This window comes from Parasteatoda tepidariorum, chromosome 6, assembly GCF_982258835.1.
Source record: "Parasteatoda tepidariorum strain Cologne lab strain chromosome 6, Ptep-v5.0, whole genome shotgun sequence".
Lineage (NCBI taxonomy): Eukaryota > Metazoa > Arthropoda > Arachnida > Araneae > Theridiidae > Parasteatoda > Parasteatoda tepidariorum.
The window spans coordinates 32,410,572-32,433,306 of NC_141760.1; the positions used below are offsets into that span (position 1 = coordinate 32,410,572).

General features: G+C 28.3%; 1 protein-coding gene across 1 annotated transcript; it reads right to left on the reverse strand.

Moving 5' to 3' along the window:
* Window positions 1-2,494: 2,494 nt before the first annotated feature.
* On the reverse strand, window positions 2,495-15,293 carry LOC107453114 (multiple coagulation factor deficiency protein 2 homolog). The gene is made up of 5 exons (XM_016069806.4): window positions 15,213-15,293; window positions 11,995-12,095; window positions 8,832-8,915; window positions 3,714-3,838; window positions 2,495-2,748 (listed from the first exon to the last, which is right to left on the reverse strand). The coding sequence occupies exons 2-5, from the start codon at window positions 12,093-12,095 to the stop codon at window positions 2,630-2,632; spliced, it is 429 nt and encodes a 142-aa protein (XP_015925292.2). The 5' UTR covers window positions 15,213-15,293; the 3' UTR covers window positions 2,495-2,629.
* Window positions 15,294-22,735: the final 7,442 nt, after the last annotated feature.

The window sequence follows — 22,735 nt, forward strand, 5'->3', positions numbered from 1 at the left end:
TATTTTATCAATAAAAATCTGTCCTATATGTTTGTTTTCCTCTTTCGGTTTTTATATATTTTGCGAGTTTATGTAAAATTAAAGAACTTAAAACTGGTATGTTTAATGAAATTTAAAATTTAGTTTGTTGGTAAATTGTGAGAATCATTTGATTAAAACGTTATTTCCCAGTTACATTTAAATCTATTTAATTAATTTAATCAAAATTTAATGCATATAAATTTATCGAAATGCATACAAATTTAATGAAATGCATATAAATATAAATCAAAGGTTTCAGAAGGCGTATGTGCTTTTTATTTTTAAGACGTCATTTTAAAAAGAATAATAGCATAAGTCTTCAAATCTAGATCAGTCTAGAATTCAAGTCTAGATCAAAATACACAAATACCCAATGAGCTACGGAAATGAGCTCGATTTTGTAGTAAGCCTAAAAAGAGCAGTCAAAGCAATTTTGTCGTGTGATTGGCGATCGTAGAGAGCAGGGGTTTAGGTACCCTAGTATCTTACTTAAACTCTCCATTAAAAAAAATACTATTAAAGGCAATTTTAGGATAAAATATTAAAAGGTCAGACTTTTTCAGAAAAAAATTAGCATTCCACTATTAGCATTCCATAAATACCACTATTAGCACTCATGCCCACTATTAGCATCTCTATCATGAAGTCGATTACTAGAATTAGAGTATTTTGCGACTATTTCCACTGTTGGAATCTTTTTTTGCTGTCCAAAAATGAAATCTCCGTCATGACGTCGACTTTTTTTTTTACTGATAACTTTCAAACGGGAATGTTTAGTTAATTTTAACCATTTTAATTTATTACCACCGTTTAGTACTGACCCAATTCTGTGTTCACGACCACCAACAGCATCGTAATTTTAAACCCAACCCTAAAGACAGTGAAACTCTTGGATCAAGCAATGGTCGAGAATAGCCTTCGTTGAGAACTTTGGCATGTAACATGGAGTCACAGCCGCATTTGCGTTACGTAAAGAGTAAAACCATGAAAAACCCCTATGGTTAGCCTGACGGCAAGACATTTGTAACCATGCGAACCGAAAGCAGAATCCATATCAACCAGGTATTAACCAGTCACCGTTGGGATTTGAACCTAAATCACCTCACTGGGGCACAATTCCTGAGTCACTGTGGCTCTTTGTCATCGATATATCTCATTGATGGCACCTTTCAGGTGAAATCCTTTCTTCAACGTTCACTGTTGGAATCTGTATTCAAGTTAATTTCTGAAATGTAAGCTGTTCGCCTCCGTACCAGTTATATTTTGTGGTTATATTTTGTTGTTATACAATTGTTGAAATCTCTGTCGAGAAGATTATTTTTAGAGCGTCAAGGTTGTTTGTGACATAAAACCTGTTTTATTCATGTTTGTTTTACCTTTTATTCTAATGTCTTTATTTTCTTTGTGAATGTTACCAATAATAAAATTGTGAATGCTGAATGGATCTTAATTATGACAATTTCGAAATTTAGATTAAAAAATGAGCATTAATTACATTTGTAATTCAAAAATTAGATTTTCTAATGTCCATTTTTCTTTATTTGAGCATTAATTCCACCGCTACTGCTCCTACATTAATATTCAAATCATAATTTTAATGAAATGTGACGTGGTAGAATATTATAAATTGAATGGACAGACTGCTATCAGTTATTTTACCATAATTTTAGAATGAAAATTCTAACAGTGTATGGTAGAGATTTACTGGAAAATCTGGTTTTGAAAAGTATGGTTCTTATCTACACATCAAAAAAAAAATTTTTACTGAAAAGTAAACTTAATTGAATAAATAATTTTTATGTCATGCTGAAAGTTTGGGTGAAAAATTATCAAATTTTACCACATTCACCAAATTTTATCACGCATTATAAAACGACATTTTTTTTATTAATTTTACTAAAATTATTACCAAAGCACGTTGATAAAAATAATCGTATTTTTTTGTTGCTGCCATACAACCAGTAACATAGTAAATTTTACCATATTGCGGTAGCTTAACCTTGCTTTTTTCAGGTTAGATATTGTTTTCATAATAATGTTTCATCAAACTATATTTATTTATTTTTAATAGAATGTAGTTTTCAGAAATCCTATACGTATCCATCATGTCTTAATTAAGTGTTTTAAAAAGTGACTTTAAGATATGGCCTTAGTCACTTTAACAATAATTATAAGACAAAAAAGAAATGTAATTGATAAAATACTAACTAATTATACGGCTTTATTTTTAAAAAAAATATTTTTCTATAATTTAACTAGTATGAAAGGTCAAATATTAAATTATGATCAAATTTCATACTCATATTAGCACTACACTTTTTTAGAATCAAATTCAATTCCCCTTTCTTCATTCTGAAAATTTCCCCTTATGTCTATTTATTCTATTTAGGCAAGCACACAAACTTTTATCGCTTTTTAGCAACAAACTACTGTTGTTCCAATAAAGAACAGATGTCTGTAAGAAGTTCCGAGATGCATTTTTAACTATTTTACTGTCAGACTCTCTGTTTATACACGAAAAATTCATCCATTATCCTCGACGAAGCAAATATATTATCACAGATGAAACCGAATGAAGTTAGCCAAAAAACAAATCCTTCCTTTCTACTCATTTTCCTCCATCGCTACTTAAATCCGGATAAACACGTTGAACTGACATGAACTCTTTGTAGGATAGAAATCCGTCGTTATTCGTGTCATGGTCTTTGAATATGTCATCCACCTGCTCTGTAATGAAAAAAGAATAAATACAGTTGGTATTGAATAGAATATAACAAAAGACATATGCAGTTAATAATAAAACATACAGTTTATTTTCGATTTTTTTTTCCTTTTAAAAGTAATTTTTTTTAATATAAACTGGTACAAGATAACATTTCCTACTCCTAAAAATAGAAGTAGTGGGTATGATTCAAGTAAAAGTAATTTTAGTGAAAACAATTATTCAATCAATGAATCCTTTAAGCTGTTTGTACTTCCTTTTTTTTCAATTTTTTTAATATTAACTGGTAAACAGCAAAGCAAAAAAGGTTACAATCCTAATGGTTCGAGGAAGAGACCTCAAATATGCTAATTAATAAGTGCAGACGGTATTTTAAGACACAAAATCAAGCACGAAAACGATTTTTCTGTAATTAAGCATGCATTTTTTTCCAACGGATTATGATTTCTGACCTTGAAAATTTAAGGAGTAGCCGCAATCTGGGAAATATGGTCCCAAAAATTTCGTCAGGAGAGCGGGCCAAATTTTGGACCCCTTAAAGTTAATTTTACGTATTTTATCGGAAATTTTTAATTATTTATTATTATTTTTTTATTTCATTTAACAACAGTCGAAAAAATTTTCGATTAATTTTAGCTAGAACTTTAACATCATTTTAATACTCTGAGCATTAATTTTCGAAAGCAGGTTTTCCTGTAGTGAAATTCTGGTTGACTTTAACAATTATCAAAATCTGTTTTTTTTTCTCTTTTTACTTAGTTATAAATTAGATTTTTTATGAACTTTACAAATTATAATCCAATTAAAAACCTCTTTTTCATACAGTTTGCTAGTATTTCCTTTTTCTTCTCTTAGAAACTCAAATCAATAGTTTTTGATGCTTGAAAAGCATAACAGCGTTAACTGTAATTAATTTTATTTTATAACCTTTCATCTTAAAGATATATAACACAAATCTAAAATGTCTCACTTTCAACACTTAGCAAGAGGTTTCCCTCTTCTACTGAATTTGTTTCTTCTTCATCAGAGTGATGAATTAAAGCAACAAGTAGCTCCAATCCGTCAAGTCTCTGATTTTCATCAAAATCATGTAACCTAAAATTTCAATGTTTTCTTATGACAAATAAACAAGGTAAACATCATTAGCTTTATTATTATCAACTCAACAAAACCAGCTATTTATTTATAACTGATATATATTATAATTATTATTATAATTGTTGTTATTATTATTATAATTTTTATTATTTTGCTTTTATAACTTAAAAGATAGTGCAAAAAATAGTACATGTAGGAGTTGTATAGGATATGTGAGGATTGTTGAAGAATACAGTAAAATATTTCTCATTTTTCTAAATAGAGTAGGACTCAGGAAATAATTCAGTTTTAATCAGGAATGTAAATGGAATTTTGTTATGGACATCTTTAATATATACTATATGACTCCTAATCAAAAATTAAGTAAATGAAAGTATCCATATTAGGGGGCAAAAACTGACGATTTATTGATAACTGATATATATTATAATTATTATTATAATTGTTACTATTATGATCGCAATTTTTATTATTTTGCTTTTAAAACTTAAAAGATAGTGTAAAAAATAGAGCATATAGGGGTTGTATAGGATATGTAAGGATTGATGAAGAATACTGTAAAATATTTCTCATTTTCCTAAATAAAGTAGGACTCAGGAAATAATTCAGTTATAATCAGGAAAGTAAATGGTATTTTGTTATGGACATCTTTAATATATACTATATGACTTCTAATCAAAAATTAAGTAAATGAAAGTATCCATATTAGGGGGCAAAAACTGACTTCAAAAAAAACTTAAAATGGTTAACCACTGAAGAAGGTGAAACTGTACACTTTAAAAATATTTTATTTCTGAAGGAAACATGTGTAAAGAATTGTATTAGAAAACTATCGTTTGCATATTTGTAAGCATTATAATTGGGTATAATATGAAAAAAACACAACTACTTCGATTTAGTAGGAACAGCATATGACGCAATGCTAAACGAATTGAATTTAGTTGTTGTTTATTTAGTTATTGTTATTAGTAGTTGTTGTTATTTGTTTTAGTTGTTGTTGTTTATTTAGTTGTATTTAGTTTCAATAACTTTTCTTTATAATGCAATAAAATCTGGCGAGCAGCCATTTAAACGATCGAACACTTCGTTTGTTTATTTGTGGCTTGAAGTTAGACTCGCAGAAAATGCCGTTCGTGGGTTAAATTTAGTAGGAACAACACAACCTGTGACGTAAGCTATATTATACCCAATTATTCAACATTTTTCTATCGATTATTATATCGTTTGCAGTATTTTTAATATTTTATAGAATTCTAGTTGAAAATTGCTTTAGTTCAGTTTATGTTTTGTTCTACCTCTCACAATGGGAGCTACTTTTGGTTTACTGTCGCTTATAAGGTAAGCTTTTCTTCAGAAACAAAATAAATAATTATTTTATATAATAGATATCAGTTGATTTAGCTCTTAAAAACAGTTACGAATTGAAAAGCGATTATTAGAAAAACGTTTACGTTTCATCAGCTATTTAGACTTATTTTGATATTTTTGCACCCAACTTTATTTTGCAGCAACAAAGTTTACTGGTATTTCTCTTGCTTAAATCTTAATTTATTCCACTTAACTTGTGCACTATATTTATAATTTTTAATTGCAAAAGATTATAAAATATTAAATGTAGTGTTACAGGATTCCTTGTAAATTAGTTTCATACAATTCTATACATTCCAAAAGAAGTCAAAATATTTAATAAATTTATCGAGTAGATAATATAAATGAGATTGCGCTCAGAAAATATGAATCAATAATTTTCTTTTTAATTTTAATTTTTAAAATGATTAATGAAATACGGTATTTGATAATAAATTATTACGTTTTGAAATAATTTTGAATGTTTTTATATAATTTTCTTAAATTTAAAACTGTCAACTAAACGATCTCGCTCAAAATGAGTGACTACGTTACGGAAGCATGGATCACTGAAACAACCAATTATTTTTCCTTTTCTTAAATTTAAAAAAGTTCGTAAAACTATCTAGTTGATAACATAGACAACGCTTTGTAAAGTTATATTGATGATTTTTTTCATTTTTTTCCTCTTTTTTTTCGAATTCAAATTTAATGAAATTATTTTAGTGATAATGTAATACTTTGTCTACACTTTGGAAACATATATCAATGCATTCCTCCATGGTTCACCACTTTCTTAATTTTTTATTATTCTTAATAAGTTCAAAATTTTTAAAAATAATAATTTACATAACGTTTGCAACAATTTATTGTATACCAAATTTTGTCATCGAAATTAAAACATGCATTAGCCTGAACTGAAACTCCCTGAAAACGAACTTTGTCATATTTTATCGCAATTTGATATATTTGTTATAGTTTATTTGTTCAAAATAAGAATAAAAAATTAACAAGTCATCATAATAATTTGAAATAACAAGAGAAAGACAAAACCAATTTAAATCGAAGAATTCCTTAAATTGTATTTTATTTACTCAGAAACTTAATATTTCCTTCACCTACATTTAGTTCATAATTTTAAAACTGATCTTCTTACATAAATATTTATTACTTTATTTCCTACTAATTTCTATCTCAAATTAAATATTATACTTCACAAAGAAATACTCCGAAGCAAATTTACCTTTCGACATTTTGTAGTATCTTCTAAAATAAAATTTTAATTTATCATTTTAAATTACTATTTGGTTAAAATTGAATAATATATTTTTTTCAAAAACGGCATTGTAATAATTTAAAATAGCCTCAAAATACCAAACAAGTAGTTATAAATGTATTAGTTAATAAAAAACCATAATTAAAGTAGCGAATTAAAAATTGTTACCCTTGCTTTTTAAAATAAATTGCGATAATGAAACATAAAATAATAAAAATATATGTCATGCGATCATTTATTTAAAACAGATTCGATATTCGATTAATAAATTTCAATCGAAAAATTTAAAAATTAATCATTTTTAGTTCTTTGAAAGTACTATTTCATTTCTAAAAATTAAATACTATATTCTATAGCTAAAGCATTTTTAAAAAATCAGCTATATTGTGAACAATATTACTACCACCGCGAAAGTTCAAACGAGAAATGTCTTAACTAGCAGAATCTTTTTTTAAAAATTTCGAGCGAACTATCATTAACTATTAAATATTCTTTAAATGATCTCGAAGAAAGTAAACAACGATAAAGACAAAAGTTCTTTAGAAAGTTCGATTTTCGTTGCAAGATAACTGAAGCAAAAAAAAGGAACACTCGAAAAAAAATTCTGGTTTTCTCGTTTTTGCTCTTAAGATAAAAGCCTTTGTCTTACGTAACAAAGATAAAGCACAATAAAAATAAAGATTTAAGAAAACTGTTATACGACCCGCATGAAAAACATTTATTTAAAGCTGCATATTCTAGGATGCGTAATAAGTATCAAAAATATTTAGCGCCAATAAATAATAAAATAAAAGTTTCTTTAAATACAATTTTTATTAATTTCTAAGTAAAATTATTATGTTTCATTTTTCGTTGCAACTTGATAGATTCGAGATGATAGACAAATTTTTCGAAGGGTGACATTTTTACGTTAAAATGTTTTATTAATCATGTTTTGCAATTGGTTATTTACATTTTTTTAAGAATTTTGTTGAGGTAACAGCACAATAAACTGAAGCATTCTATAGAAATCATAGTTTTTTTTTCTTACCAAAAACAGTTTTGAGAAATTGATCCTTCGAACAGTTTGAAAATGTGGCTTAACATGGTGTTGTCATATTGAAAGGGTATAAAGAGTAACTGAAATTCTGTGTATCCTGAATGCTGTGAACACTGTGCTGGACGAAAATAGGTAGTTCAAAATATCAAATATTATGAAATAAGTATTTTTAATAATCAAATATTTTGACGTTTCAATTTTCAACTGTGACATTTTTACATCAAAAGGTTACTTAGGAATGTTTTCAAATAGGTAATTTACATTTTTTTAAAAATTTTGACTAGCTAACAGCGCAATAAACTGAAACATTCTATAAAATAACGGGTTTTTTTTATAGTTAATGAAAGTAATCCAAAAAAATTGATCCCTCGAACAATTTATAAATGTGGCTTATCATTATGTTGCTCCAATCGGTTCAGGTGTAACTGCTTTGAATTGCAACTCATATTGAAGGTACGCAAGAAAAAGGAACTAAAATTTCGTATTTCTTAAGGCATCTGACTACTGCAAAAACATAATTTTAGGCAAACTTTTCGGAAATGAGTTTATTATAAATTTAAAATTCCCGTACTCTTAGTTGTCTAAAAATACTTTACTTTTGCTTGTGCCATATTACTTACAAAGTTACAGCAGTTTTTGCACAAGGTGATAACAATTTATAAGCTAATTATTTTAAGTCTTTAAACGCGTTAAACTCAAAATCAGAGTTTTTCACATTTTACATCACTATAAACACGATTGTTTCTAAGATAATTGTTTACAGTTTTTTATTAGTGTTTATAAATGGTTAGAACAACAGACTAAGAAAAAAAGATGAATTTCATTTTTTATGCATCTTTTTTTCGCAAAGACAAGTACCGAAATTTTTAACTACAATGATCCCTAACTCAGTAGTATACGCACTTGCTTTTAAGGTAATAGTTCAAAACATAGTTGATAGACTTCTAAACAAAATCATGAAAACATATTTGATTTTAGACAATAGAAATATTTTCTACTGTGCTTAGCGTATAGCAGGAAAATACCTTATTGTTTCTTAAAAATGACCATTTAAAAAAATAATAATTGTTTTGCTAGTTTTATAAGTTTTTAAACAAAACAAAACCAATGAACAACTTGTTTTTTTAAATTTTTTATTAATATTTTGAAAAAAAATTCGAAACTTTTCGGATTCCTTAAGTGCTGTAAACACGCTGTTGACGCAAAATACATATTTTTAATAATCAAAAGTCAATATGTATGCACGCTATCAATATTTTAACTATCAAATATTTACTACTGTAATTTTTTGTGTTTCTTTAAACAAAGTAAACGCAAAGTATACTTACGCAAAGTATTGAAAGTCTATATCAAAATTTGAGAATATATCCGCAACGTCGCCAAATATACCAGCGAAATCGAACTCCAAATGTCTACAAAATAACACTATCATAAATTTTAAATTAATGATACATAATAATGAATACTTATTGAGAGCACATGCATCTAACAACTGATTAGATTAAAGTTGCAAAGTAAAAGTATGAATAGCTGCCCCGATAATTGAGTAAAAAGTTTTATTTACTTGCTCATTTTTTTATCCATTAGCATTATTTTTGTTCTAATATTTCAGGTTAAAAGCATTTGAGGCTAAAGAATATAAATATTCTAAAAAAATCTCCTATAAAAATCTTTTGCCTAGACGAATTTGCTGTACATCCTATTGTATTGCAAAAAACAAGAACATGATATCAAATTCAGTAAAAAGCTTTCAGGCAACATAAAAAGAGTTTTTTAAAAGATAAAATGCATCCAAAACTTTAAAAATGTACTTTTGTCTTCATTAACTCATATGTCAACAGAAAAAAACATCCAAATATTTCGCCGAATTAGAATAAAACTAATAAGCAAATTTATAAGTTGTATTAAAAGTAATTTAAGCAAAATTATAACTCATCCTACAGAAAAAGTAAAGATATGTTTACGGCAGCAGACTGCTAAATAGAATTATTCGGAAATCGTTGCCATTTTTCCGCTCTTTAAAAATAAGCTCTTTTTTTTTATCCTCTTGAAATAAAGTAGAAGCTTTTATAACATTTCTCTGTAATTCAGACTATAGTTTTACTAATTTAAAAAAAAATGTCAAGGAAATTAATTTTTAAAATATTTTATAGGGAACCAAAATAAAAAAATCGAGACAAAAATTGATTTCTGAACGTATTTTATGAAAAAATAAGCTTTTCCTAATTCTATGTGAAAAAAACGGAGGACCTTGAACAATATTTCAGCAAATGATTTCATACTCTGAGATTCATTTAATATTAAAAGGTTCGAAGAGGTTACCTCAAATATGCTAATTAATTACTGCAGACGATATTTTAAAATACGAAATCAGACTCAAAAACGTACTTAAACGAACATAAATGAGCATACCTTTTTTATCGAAGAATTTGGACCCTCACTGTAGAGGGGAGGGATACGAAATTCAAACAATTCAATTCTTTATAAACTATTCGAACAATTTTGTGATTTGCCATTTAAAAATATATTCTTTAAATGACGTGAAAAGTTTATACTTTACAATTCAGATTCTTTACGAATTTAGAAATACTAGAAATATTATGAAATATTATATAATTATTAAAAACTATTTTCGTATGGTGTTACCTTCAGCTAAACAAGTTTTAAATATATGCCCGAAAATTTTTCAATTTTCATAAACGCTCTCGATGTGTTGTGAAATACGCAAAAAATAAAATTAACATTAAGTGGTCAGAACTTTCGACCATTCATTTGACCAAACTATTGGAACCATATTTCGCAAATTGCGGCTACCTCTCATGTAGTTAGGGTCAAAAATCCAAATCTGCCGAAATAAACTCATGTTTGTTCAGAGAAAGTACGTTTTTATTTCTGATTTCGTAACTTAAAATATAGTCTGCACTAACTTATTAGCATATTTGAGATCCCCTCTTTGAATCATTACGATAAAATCTTAGTACGTAAAAAATCCGACCTTCAGATCAAATGTTGTTCAAGGTTTCCGGCTGATTTTCGCTAATTGAATTTTTTATAATTTTATTTAGAATATTAATTCCCCAATTGCATACAGATTAAATCAATTTTTTAAAAGTACTTTTAATTATTTAGTACATCATTATAACATGCTTTAAACAATTTTGCGATTTTGAAATTATTTAATTTAGGTGAACCAATTAACCACCGATTTATCAGAATTAGATTTTTGATTCCATTATTTTAGAAAAAAAAGTTATTCGAAAATCTAAAAGAAAACCTCGTTATGGGTATATTACTATATAGGATGCTCCCAATGTTCCCTTAATGTATATTTTTATAATTCTTATCAAAAATGAACGAAAACGATTAAGCATGAGCTTTATAGGTCATATTTAAGTGAGGAAAACACTTTCAAAATTGGACAAATTCTGGCAGCGAATATAGTCTAAGTATAAAACACCAAAAAAGGTGAAACTCCAAGGTGTGTCTAATCAAATCTATCTTGTCATTTGTTACAATTTTCGTTCCTGATCAGTGATTCGAGTGTTTCTGTTTTTTCTTCGAATAAATATTAATTTCTGACCCCAAATTTTCATACTTGTTTTTATTAATTTCATAAGAATTTAAAAAATTAAATTTGTGGTTGATTTTTAGAGAATATTGTGTGTTAAGAAATAATCATAAATTTGAGATTTTAACGTTTGAAATTTTCGTCATGTAGAAAGACCATGATCGGGTGCTTCTCGAAATAAAATGAATTCTAAATTGAAAAAAAAAAGCTTTGTCAAAACTACTAGCGTATAGAAACGTTCACAGTGATTCTGCCTCCATGGGAGCACCAAAATACTCGGTAATTTCTCCCTAGGCACTTTGGTAATGAATTTGGGAAAATTAACAATGAAGCAGGGCTTTATTTTTATTTTGGTTTCATCAACCCAAATTGTTTCTTTTCTTTTCATCAGAAATGTCATAACCGTAAAATAAGGTAGTTTTACCAGAATATTTTCTATCCATATGAGTATTATTTAAACTAATTCTCTCAATTTCCTAAAAATATAAAGTCCCTCTTGAGAAAACATTAAAGTCGCTTATGGATTTGGCATTTTCAATATTCTAATATTTTTGAGAAAATTAAACTGAAATCATAGTAGAAAATCAAGTTTATGTATGTATTCATTGCTCTAGGCCAGAGATCACAAAATTGTTTTAAAATCCTGCTGTGATCTACCAGTCAAAAGAACTGACTAAGCTTTAAAAATGATATTACATTTAGTTTAACATCTCATCTCTACCAAAGATGTTCCCTCGAGCTACAAGAAACTCGCAATCGACGGTTAAGAGATTATTACTCAAAGCGTCCAGTTCTTATCGGCATTTTTTGACATTCCCTTCTTCATTTTCAATACGATTTTAATTTCTTTTTAACAAGAAAGGTAAGATTGAAAATAAAAGCAAAATCATTTAAAACACTCAAAAAATTTTATCTATACATACTCTTTGTCTACCTTAATTTTTGTCTCAGTGTTCGATTCTTCAGCCAATAAAAATGACGCTAATAATGGTATCAGTTCTATCCTCCAAATCATTTTCATCATCTGTAAGACATATCACATACTTCAAAAGTTGTGACTCATAAAAAACAACTTTAATGCTGAGAATGTTTATTTATTTGCTTTTTAAGCATGAAAAAATAAATTGTCTCTTTTTAATTTTAAAATTTAAAATTTCTTTCCTGGGAACCAAGAAACGGCAAATTCAGAGCTTAGTACTATCTTTAGATTAAGGACAAAATATAAATATATGAGTGTGAAAAACGCGAAAAAATGGTTGGATTAAAAGTGTGGAGTAATTACCCCTACGAAAATTAAACATGAATTCACTATTATATGGAACATGCTAACTTGATTCAATCTAGAGGTACCTTTTGGTAGATGAAGGTTGGCATTGTCGATAGCTCCTCCCCCAACAAAAGCATCAAAACCAGTTTGATTGCAGCTTTCCAATTATTTCTTATATTTGCCTAACGATTTCTCTATGTTGGCTTTGACAAATAAACAGGCTATAACGTTTTTTAATATCTCTTTCTTGGTTAATGAAAGAGAAAATTTTGATAACGATTTTAATTTTGTTGAATTTCATCCCCTTTTCCTTAAAATTTCATCCTTTTAAATTTCCTTTAAATGATTTTTCCCTTGCTAAAATCATTCGGTACTCCTAAAGTGCTTCTTTTTTCACAAGAATTCAAAAAATATTTATTAAGTATAGTTCTTATAGGATACCTTGCATACAATATTTTTCAAAAATACTTTTACAATTCATACAAAAATACTTTTACAATATAATTATAAAATGCTTAAAAAAATCAATAACCTCAATCGCAATAAAATTTTAGAACAAGTAAATACAATTTTTTGTGTCAAAAATTATTTAACGAAATATAACTGCGTACATATATTGAGGTTAATAATAAATGTTAAATAATAATTAGAAAACTTTAAAAAAATATTAGATATATAATCAAAAATTTTTAATTTTCTCTACATTTAAAAATTAATTAAAAATCATCTAATTATTTGCTTTTTTCACTCCGGTTTTAAAAAATGAGGAAAATTTGCTGCCTATGCTTATTTAAATTCTAAATTATTACCCGTCTTAGATTTCCTGAAGTCCCAAATCAAATATTTTAGGAAAAAAGATGCCGAAAAAATTGTTTCTCAGATTATTTTTTTATAAATAGAAAACATCATGTTCAGAATAAATAAAATTGTTGATTTTAAACGAAAAAGTCGGAACTTCAAGATGAAAAAAGAAACTAAAATTCTAGAATATTTTGCTTAAATGAGAAGGACTTCAATGAGCAAAAATATCGAAAAATCACAGAAAACGCCCCTCAAAAGCACCAGAAAAATTCATAATTAAAACCGAATTAAAAAATTAGAAATGGGTCTTTCATAATTTTTACAATTGTACACATTTAGTTTCTTGCTTAATATCATATTTTTTAGTGATGCAATAATTATTTTTAATGCCACAATAAGAAATTTTTGCATCACAATCCGTTGTGCAGACAACAAGCACACAACCTTTATTTCATTAAATGTATAGACCACGGAAATTGAAAATTTGTAAATAGAAAAACATTATGACTATAAACATGTGCCCATTTTTTCACTTCAGGTTTTTTCAGCATGTTTCATGTTACTTTACTACAAATGTTTAAATTTTAAAACTGAAAAACCATTCCAAAATCTCGTTATTCAAAAACAGTTTCTAGAACAGTTTGTTCATTTGTCATTCTACAATTTTTATTTCCAAGTGATCGTTGGGCTATTAAAAATTATATTTTTCATATTTTTCAACAAAAATTATGTTTAATCAAATTTTAAATTTTGCACAATTTACATTTGCAATAGAATAATTTTTAGCAATTGCTTTGGTACGTTTCCTACTGTTCGACTACAACGATTTAAAATTGAAAACTTGAAAAAAATTCAGAAAATCTTTACTTTTTTAAAAGCGCTTTCCAAAAAAAAATAATTCATTTTTCATTGTAATTTTCTTATGAAATAAAATAATTATTTCGTATGCGATTAAAGAATATCATTCATATTTTCTAAGAAAAATAATTTAAAAGGAAATTATGTAGAATTATTTGTTTTCAGCAAAATTATATTTATATACTTTATGCAAATTCAGCAACAAACATTAATGTTTGAAAATTTAACGATTCTGAAAATATGTCGTTCATAAAAGCGTTTTCGAAAATTAATGCGTTCATTTGTTACTCTAAAAACTAATTATAACAAGAGTAATTAAAGAATAACATTCATAGTTTCTACAACAAATATGTTTGGATGAGTTTTAAAAAAATTCGTAAATCATTGTTATATTTGTTTTAGAAAAATTCCTTACTCAAACAAATCCTTTAATTTGCTTCTTCTATTCAAAAGTTTAAAAAAGTAAAATAGAAATCGAAACCCTAAGTTCTCTATTTATAAAATCGTTTTCCAAAAATAATATGTTGATCTTTCGCATGAAAATTTTATTATTATTTTAATAATTTGAATTACCATTTCCATTGTGAGTAAAATGGAAATGGTAATTATGTCTTTTAAAATGAGGTCTAGAATTTTATTTTTAAATGACATAAGGCACATTTTTATTATAATTATTCTGCAACAATAAGAGAAAAGTTTAGCAAAATTCAAAAGATAATTTTAAGTGTAACATTTTTTACAAAAAATGTTATAGATGAATTTTTCGATTCCCTAATATTTGGAATCAGCAACCTTAACTTAAATATATATGGAAAAATAATGAAAAATGTAAAAAAAAACACAAGCAGCGTTTAAAACACAAACTCAGCAAAAAAAAAACTTTACCATTTTAAAGAAGAAAACAGCGCTTTTAATTATTTTTTAATTAAAATGAAGTATATTTTGTTGACTAAATAATACTTTAAATGTTAATTAAAACATATTTCATTTTAATTTTGGAAAAGTAATTTTTTTTTTAAATTATAATTATATAAAAATTACCAGAAATTTTATAAACTCAATGCTTAAAATTGAAACAGTATATTATTTATTATTTTATTTTGAATAATGCGTTAGTAATTAAAAGTGAGAGAAGATTAACTTTCCTTGAATTATTTTATAAAATTCTTTATTAATAAAATATTTCTGAGTTACAAAATCTATAACAGTACTTACCTACTAATTAGTAATCGTTGGTTATTCGACGGTGTTACAAGTTGTTCGATTAAACATTAAGTTAAGAATTTTCCTCCAACGTAACGCGATTGTATTATTTTGTTATTCTCATTTATTTCCTCAAAAATATTGCGTAATGAAAATTGTTTGGTTTTGAGCTAAGCATTAGTGGATGTTTTAAGCATCACGCTAAAACATCATTTATAACTACAAGAGCGAAATGTGAAATAACGCAACTTAAAAAAAAACTAGTTTCGTTCAATAATTGTGCATAATTATACACTACTTAATTTAGGAAAAACAATTTAACAATATTAGAGATTTACCTACTGAGTTACATCATGAAGTTTTTTTTCTTCTTCCGATAAAAGATTGTCACTGTGCTTTCATATTTACCTAAGCAATTTTTAGCCGAATTGAAAAATACGCCAAAATATGACAGTTTCTTTTAAATTAAAAACATTTAAAAGAATTTTTCTTGAATTTTTTTCAATTATAAGTGTGTGGGGAGTGAGTTGTTATCGACAATGTCAACCTTCATCTATGTAAAGGTACCCCACCATAGAATCGAATTAACATGCCTTATATACTAGTGAATTGGAATTATATTTTTGTACTGGCAGATACACTGTAGTACTCCCCCATCAGAATTTTATCTGTGATAGAACTCGCTGATACCACTAGTTGATTTATTGCTGCATTTTGTGAGAAGCCGGGAGATCTGTATTAAGATCACCGTACTTTTTGAGTGCTGATCGTGAGAGCTGTATTAAATTCACGGTCGTGTTCACTCCTATGTTGCCTTTAACAATCGAGTGAATATGTTTTACGTTGTTCAGGAGGGAAGTATATCTTCATGGAAGTGTCATATAAAAAGGAAAATCACTAAAAAACCCAATGTTTAACCAATTGGAGAGGATATTCGCCTACCATTAAGGATATTTGAAGCCTTTACTGGGTTTGTGCAAGGAAGGAGTATACGAATGGATCAGATAACACCGCTGTTTGAACTTTAGTCAAACTTATTGAAAAGCGAGTAATCTGTGATACATCCTGGGCTTGTTAAAATCTTAATGTTGAAATTCAAGCTTTGTTAGGCCAAAATTTTTGTTTGTAGGCCAAAATTTTCTCATTTATCATGGCACATCACGCATCCCATCCGGCGATATTAGGGGAAAAAAATCACCTAACCTTGTTTATTTAAATTCCAATGATTAGAGTGTTATTGATGATTAGAGTGATTAGATGTGTAATTAACTATTTTGCATTTTGTTCGAATCTTCATTAGAAATTAATCAAAAATATATTATTATACAAAATAATAATCAGTGTTAATCAAAAATATAGTTATAAATAAGTTACAAAGTGAAGGAAAAGAAGCAAAATCGATGTTAAATGATTTTTGCTTAGAACGGCGGAGATAAAAACATTAAATTAGACAGAAAAAAGTTGGTTAGGCGATAAAAATCGATCATTGGAAAAAAAATCTCCCGTTTGTTAGCCAATCCAAAAGGTTAACCAATTTTATGCTTTTTCTCAACAGCGACTGGACAGTTTTCGAAATTTTTTTTTTCTTTCTTGCATCAGATAAATTTCCAACCTTTAGTGCGCATACGATTATGACTTCATTTTAGGCTAGGAATCTGAAAAAAATACATATTAAGAGCAGTCATTAAGAAATATAAGGTGTATTCCATTCACTTAAATAATTTCAGTGGCGATTAGAATAATTTGCGAGAAAAAGCTTTAAACTGTCCTTACTTTTTTTTTACTGAAAAACTATGTAATTGGTACATCAGAAGGAAACCAAAAATAATAAGAGAAAATTATAGATTTTTTTTTTTAATGTGATGTATTTTAATAGGTTTCAAATCGCGCACGAACTCTTGCAATCACCTAATGTAATTGTTCAGATCGTTTTTATTTCTTTTAAACGGAAGGAAATAAATTTTACCGGAACTTCCGATACAAAATAGACATCTCAAAAACTAAGACTAAAAAATAAATCCAAAAAAGCAATTTCAACTCTTGTAGGTTTTAAAAATAAAATGCAACGTGCTCAAGAGGTAATGGCACTTTTAGAGAAGAAATATTTGGTATATTTTTAGAATAAATGGAAACTCTAGCGGGCTTATAAATTATTTTTATTTTTTCAAAGAGGAGTTATGCGGCGGCAACTGCAGCTCTCTATTTGCCTCAATATGTTCTTTCGCATTAGGTAATATATACTTTGAAATTGTTTGGTATAAAATATAATGAGTTGGTCAGGACTCTTTTCACTCTGATATAGGCCATACTAACGGGATAAGGAAGTGGTTGGTACTTTATTTATTATTTCACTAAAAAAATTGCTAATATGTCCTTGAAGTAGTATGCAATTTATACTTCAAAAGAAAAATTACTGAATCTTTATAAAACTATTACAAATTTCATAGCACTAGTAAAATACCAAATGCTATCTAAAGAATGATACTTTTTTTAAAGATGCTCCGTGCTCACCGCCCATATATATTTTCTAATTCCTTTTAAAAATGAAAGAAAACATATCCACGTTAATGATCACAAATTAATATTTCAAAGAGAAAAAAAGACAATGAAATATACTGAATCACTAGTACGAAATGAGATTTTTTAATTGCTTATAAAAAAGTTGAGAAATTTTTAATAATTGACTTTATGAGGTGCACCGGGTTCGAATCCCAGCTGTGGCTAGTCGATGCGAATTCCGCACCTGACTCACACCGACCACAGTGCCGACGTAAAATATCCTCAGTGCTCATGGATTAGAGTCCCCTTGCCGTCAGGCTAACTGTGGGCGGTTTTCGTGGTTGTCCTCTCCATATAACGCAAATGCGGTCCCTCAAAAATGCATCCACGAAGGTAAATTTCTCCCAATACTTGCTCGAGGGGTTCCCTTGTCCTTATTGGAGTTGAATATTAGTAGTCGTAAACACGAAATTGGGTCAGCTGCTCAACGACGCTTAAGAAATAAAATAAAAATAATAAAAATAATAATTTATTTATATTTCTCCTTTTTTTCATCCAATAATAAAACAGTCTTCATTTTATTTTTTTAAATTCCACTTTTTTGCATGGTGGTTCATTATACTTCGGATATAATTTTTTTTTTCTCAAATAATAATTTAGACACCTAATCTATATACAATTTATCTTCATTTCTGACATTCTGAAAATTCATAGTAAAGACAGTCATGACAGAGCATCCTTAACTGTTGCCTACACTGTTTAGCAATAAAATTAATCATTGCCTTTTTCTTTTGTTTTTACTCTGGCAATAAAACAGGTTTTCTTAAATCTCGCTTTCCAACCTAGCTATTGATTATGTTTCGAATGTGTTTTTTTTTATTTCTGAAATATTAATTTAAACATCTAAGGTATACAATTTACCTTCAATTTTTGACTTTTTAAAAATTCAACTTCAAAAGATGATCTTTACAAACCATCTTTAACTGTTGCCAACAATGTCTAGCAATAATAATAACGGTCTAATGAAAAATAAAACAGTTATAAATAAAACAATTAGATAAAAAATCACAAAGCACCACTTCAGATATTTTTTGACTGCTCTCAAATATCATTTTCGTTGCATTTTAAGCCTGCAATCTTGTTGATAATATCATACAATACTTGCTGATCCATATTATAAATTAAAAATAAAGGGGAGGAGTGTTTTATTTGATTGCTGACCCAAATTTGATGATTTTAAAAATCCCTAAAATCGTATGGATCTGCATACGAATTTTTTTGAATAATCAATGGAAGAAATTTAAATTTAGAGAAAATATCGTTGATAAAATAATTTTTAAAAAAATGCAGCCATTTTCAAAGCAGTGTACACATTTTTTGAGCTATAATACGCATCGTTAATCATAAATATGTGTCATTACTTATTTAAGAAAGCATCGCATTCTAATGCATCAGGTCAGATATATTACAAGGAAACATCACTCGCTTCTGAGATAGTCATCCAAGCTCAATATTTGCCTGCACTTAAATCCATTCAGCACTAACTAATGAGCAAACATCAGAAATTTCAAAAGTAAGCGAATGATGTATCGGGATTGCAGATTTGTGTAGTTTTTATCCTAATGTAAAATAAGGCCTTTCTGTAGATTTGGGACGCTGAAAAAAAGTATTCCTTCAATATGAGTTTTTCCCAATATCTAATTTCCCCCCCCCCCTAAGCTCTTAATTATAGGGTTTCTTATCGAGTCCGGCAAAGTAGATCGACAATTTGAAAAGTCAACAATAAAAAAAAGGTAGAAATGCATAAAATGTACAGCATGTTTTTGAAGTTTGTCCAAGTTTGTCAATTTATCATGCTTATAACTTTAAAAAAAACCATAAAAAAGTGCTTATTGCTGCGTTTCCGAAAATGTCAACTACAATATCTTTCCGGATATCAGTTAATTTTCTACTCAGACAATACCACATTTTTGTAATGCACAGAAATGTACTGCATGTTACACTTTGTTTTGGAATCCGGCTATTTATTTCCGAAAAATTTCACAAAAATAAAATTTCAAAGTTTGTCAACTTATCGTGCTTCTAACTTTAAAAAAAAACTAAGAAATAGTGCTTACTGCTTCGTTTCCCAAAATGTCAACAAAACTATATTCTTGAATATCCATTTTGTACTTAGACTGTACCACATTCTTGTAATACATTAAAATATACGACATGTTACATGTTGTTTAGGAAGCCAGTTATTTATTTCCAAACAATTTCACAAAAGAAATTTCAAAGCTTGTTAATTTATCGCGCTTCTAACTAAAAAACTAAAAATTAGTGCATACTATTGTGTCTCCAAAAATGTGTACTAAAATGTTCACCCAGATATTTAGTTTATACCCAGACTATACCACAATATTGTTGCAAATAATGATTATTTAAGGAGAATTGTTTTATATTTTTTCTTGTCATCCGTTGACAAATTTTAGGAAGTGAAATACTCGTTTTCTAAGCAGACAGCAGCAAATTCAACTATCTTCTTCCGCTTCTCCAATTGGTCGTAAAATCATTTTGGATCAATCAATTAATCAATTATCAATCGATCATTTTGGGGATACCCAGGTATAGACATTAAAAAGAGCACTTTTACCGTTTTTTCATGTTTCGTGATGAAATAACATTGCAAATTTGCTTTTTTTAAATCTCATTTCAGCTCACTCTTCGGATTCAAAATGCTCTCATACCCGAATATTTAACTCATTCAAATTTGACTAAAACAAAAGGTAGACAAAAGCAATAAATTTTCTTTTAAACCTTCAGATTTTATCTATACCTGGTTTTTTAGTTACATTTATTCGACGGAATGTTATCATTAATTCCATTTTCACAGCATTATTTCCCGAACGAATAACTTTCCTCACAAAATTACTTTTCGAAAAACCATCAAGTGCTGTCTCAAACTGATAAGAACTGTTTTTACAGATTAAAGTCAATATTTTGAAGAATTCTTTACGCGTTTTTTTTTTCGTGTATTACACTGTTTCTAACGATGGAAAAAATCAATGAAGAAAAACGAGTTTCTCTTTTCCAAATGACAACGAATATTTAGGAATGTAAATGAAGTTCATTTGGTATTCGTTTATGTTAAATATGTTTTATTTCGCAAAGATGTTTTGTCATTATTATTCGGTTGTCTTTGCTCTGAAAAATCAAATTTTGTAGGTTGATTTGTCCAAATATGTTCCGATAAAATTCCTTTATATTCTGCTTCTTTTTTCTTTACGGAAAAACATTTTTCGACATTTCTTTTTTGTTGCAATTTGCATCTAAATTCGTATAAGCAAACTTCATTTTGAATTCAAGGACACGTTTATATTTGAAAAGTATTGGATAAAAAAATGTTGCTCTTTTATGAAAACTTCATATAAAGATATAACACATAAAAAGTGTAAAGTTGCTTTTATGGTTTAAACGTTATGAAGAAAAATATTTATGCGAGCAAATAGTTCCCGAAAAAAATACTTTTGACGTTTATTTATTAGTTTTTCTTTAAATAAAATAAATTTGATCTACGACCATCAAAAATTTAAAATGCCCTTTGCTTTCTAAAAGAATTAATTTTATTTCCAACAAATAATCAGATAATATCAAAACGAAGCGAAATATGGTCATGTTCCGTGGATTGGTTTGAAGCACCAAACTAAATCATATGATCCGTGGCCTGATTCCCAGTGCTGCTGGATTCTGTAATTTCTATTACAAGCAACAACAACAAAAAATTTATAAAGTTTGCTAATCTTAATAAAATATTCCGTTACATTTTTTATTTATTTTGCTAGTGTCTTTATAATGAAAGTGTGAGAAATTGGAAAAAATTTGAATATATTGAAATAATTAGAAGAATTAGAAGAATTTTCTGAATATATATGTCGCGGCCAAAGCCCGAAGTCCGGCCACTTCGCGAATTGGCCATAACTCTCGGCCAAAGTGCGAAATAATTGAAGTGATCAATTATTTCGCACTTTGGCCTGCCATTTTGCGAAGTAGCCACGATGTTCCGACCACGATGCTCAGTCAAGAATGCCCGGGCGAATGTATACCGGGCAGTGGCACTTAACTAGACCTAGTATATATTTCGGACATTTACCAAAAGTTTTGTCATACTAGGTCTAGTTAAGAGCCACTGCCCGGTATACATTTGCCCGGTATATCCTACACTGATGTTTTTTTAAGGTCAAGTGTCACTGCCCGGTATACATTTACCCGGTATACCCTACACTGATTTTTTTAAGGTTCAGTGCCACTGCCCGGTATACATTTGCCCGGTATACCCTACACTGATATTTTTTAAGCTTCAGTGCCACTGTCCGGCATACATTTGTCCGGTATATCCTACACTGAAGTTTTTTTTAATCTTCAATGCCACTGCCCGGTATGCATTTGCCCGGTATTTATCTTCTAATCTATCGTCAGTAAGTATTAAAATATCGAATAAATGTAATCTACAGTCAGTAGGTATTAAAATATCGAATGAATGTAATTATATCATGGAATAAATGTAATTATATCCGGCCAATTCCCGAAATTAAGAAAAGATCGGTCATTGGCCAGTCAATTTACAGCGTTCTTGGCCAATTCGTGATCTGGCCGGCCATTTCGCGAAGTGGCTGAATCCGGGTTTGGCCGTAGCATATATAATACCCCATAACTCCCTTAATATTAATTTGTAATTTTGAAACTTGATCAGATATATTACATCAATAATATGTACATCCATACCAAGCCCCAAAATTAAAGACAAATTAGAGGCTACACTATACGGAATAATATGGTCCCACAGTATGTAAAATTGCAGTAATGACTTAGAAAGCATGAATTGCGTTCGGTAGTCATATGATTATGCATCATGGTATGGATCAAAGCACCAAACTCCTAATCCCGTGGTCCGCGGTTCGATTCCAGGGGTGCCATATTTCCCAATTTCATGGTTAAATTGGAAAATATGGCTTAATATAATATTAAGCGTTCTGTTTTACGAATGAGGGAATTGA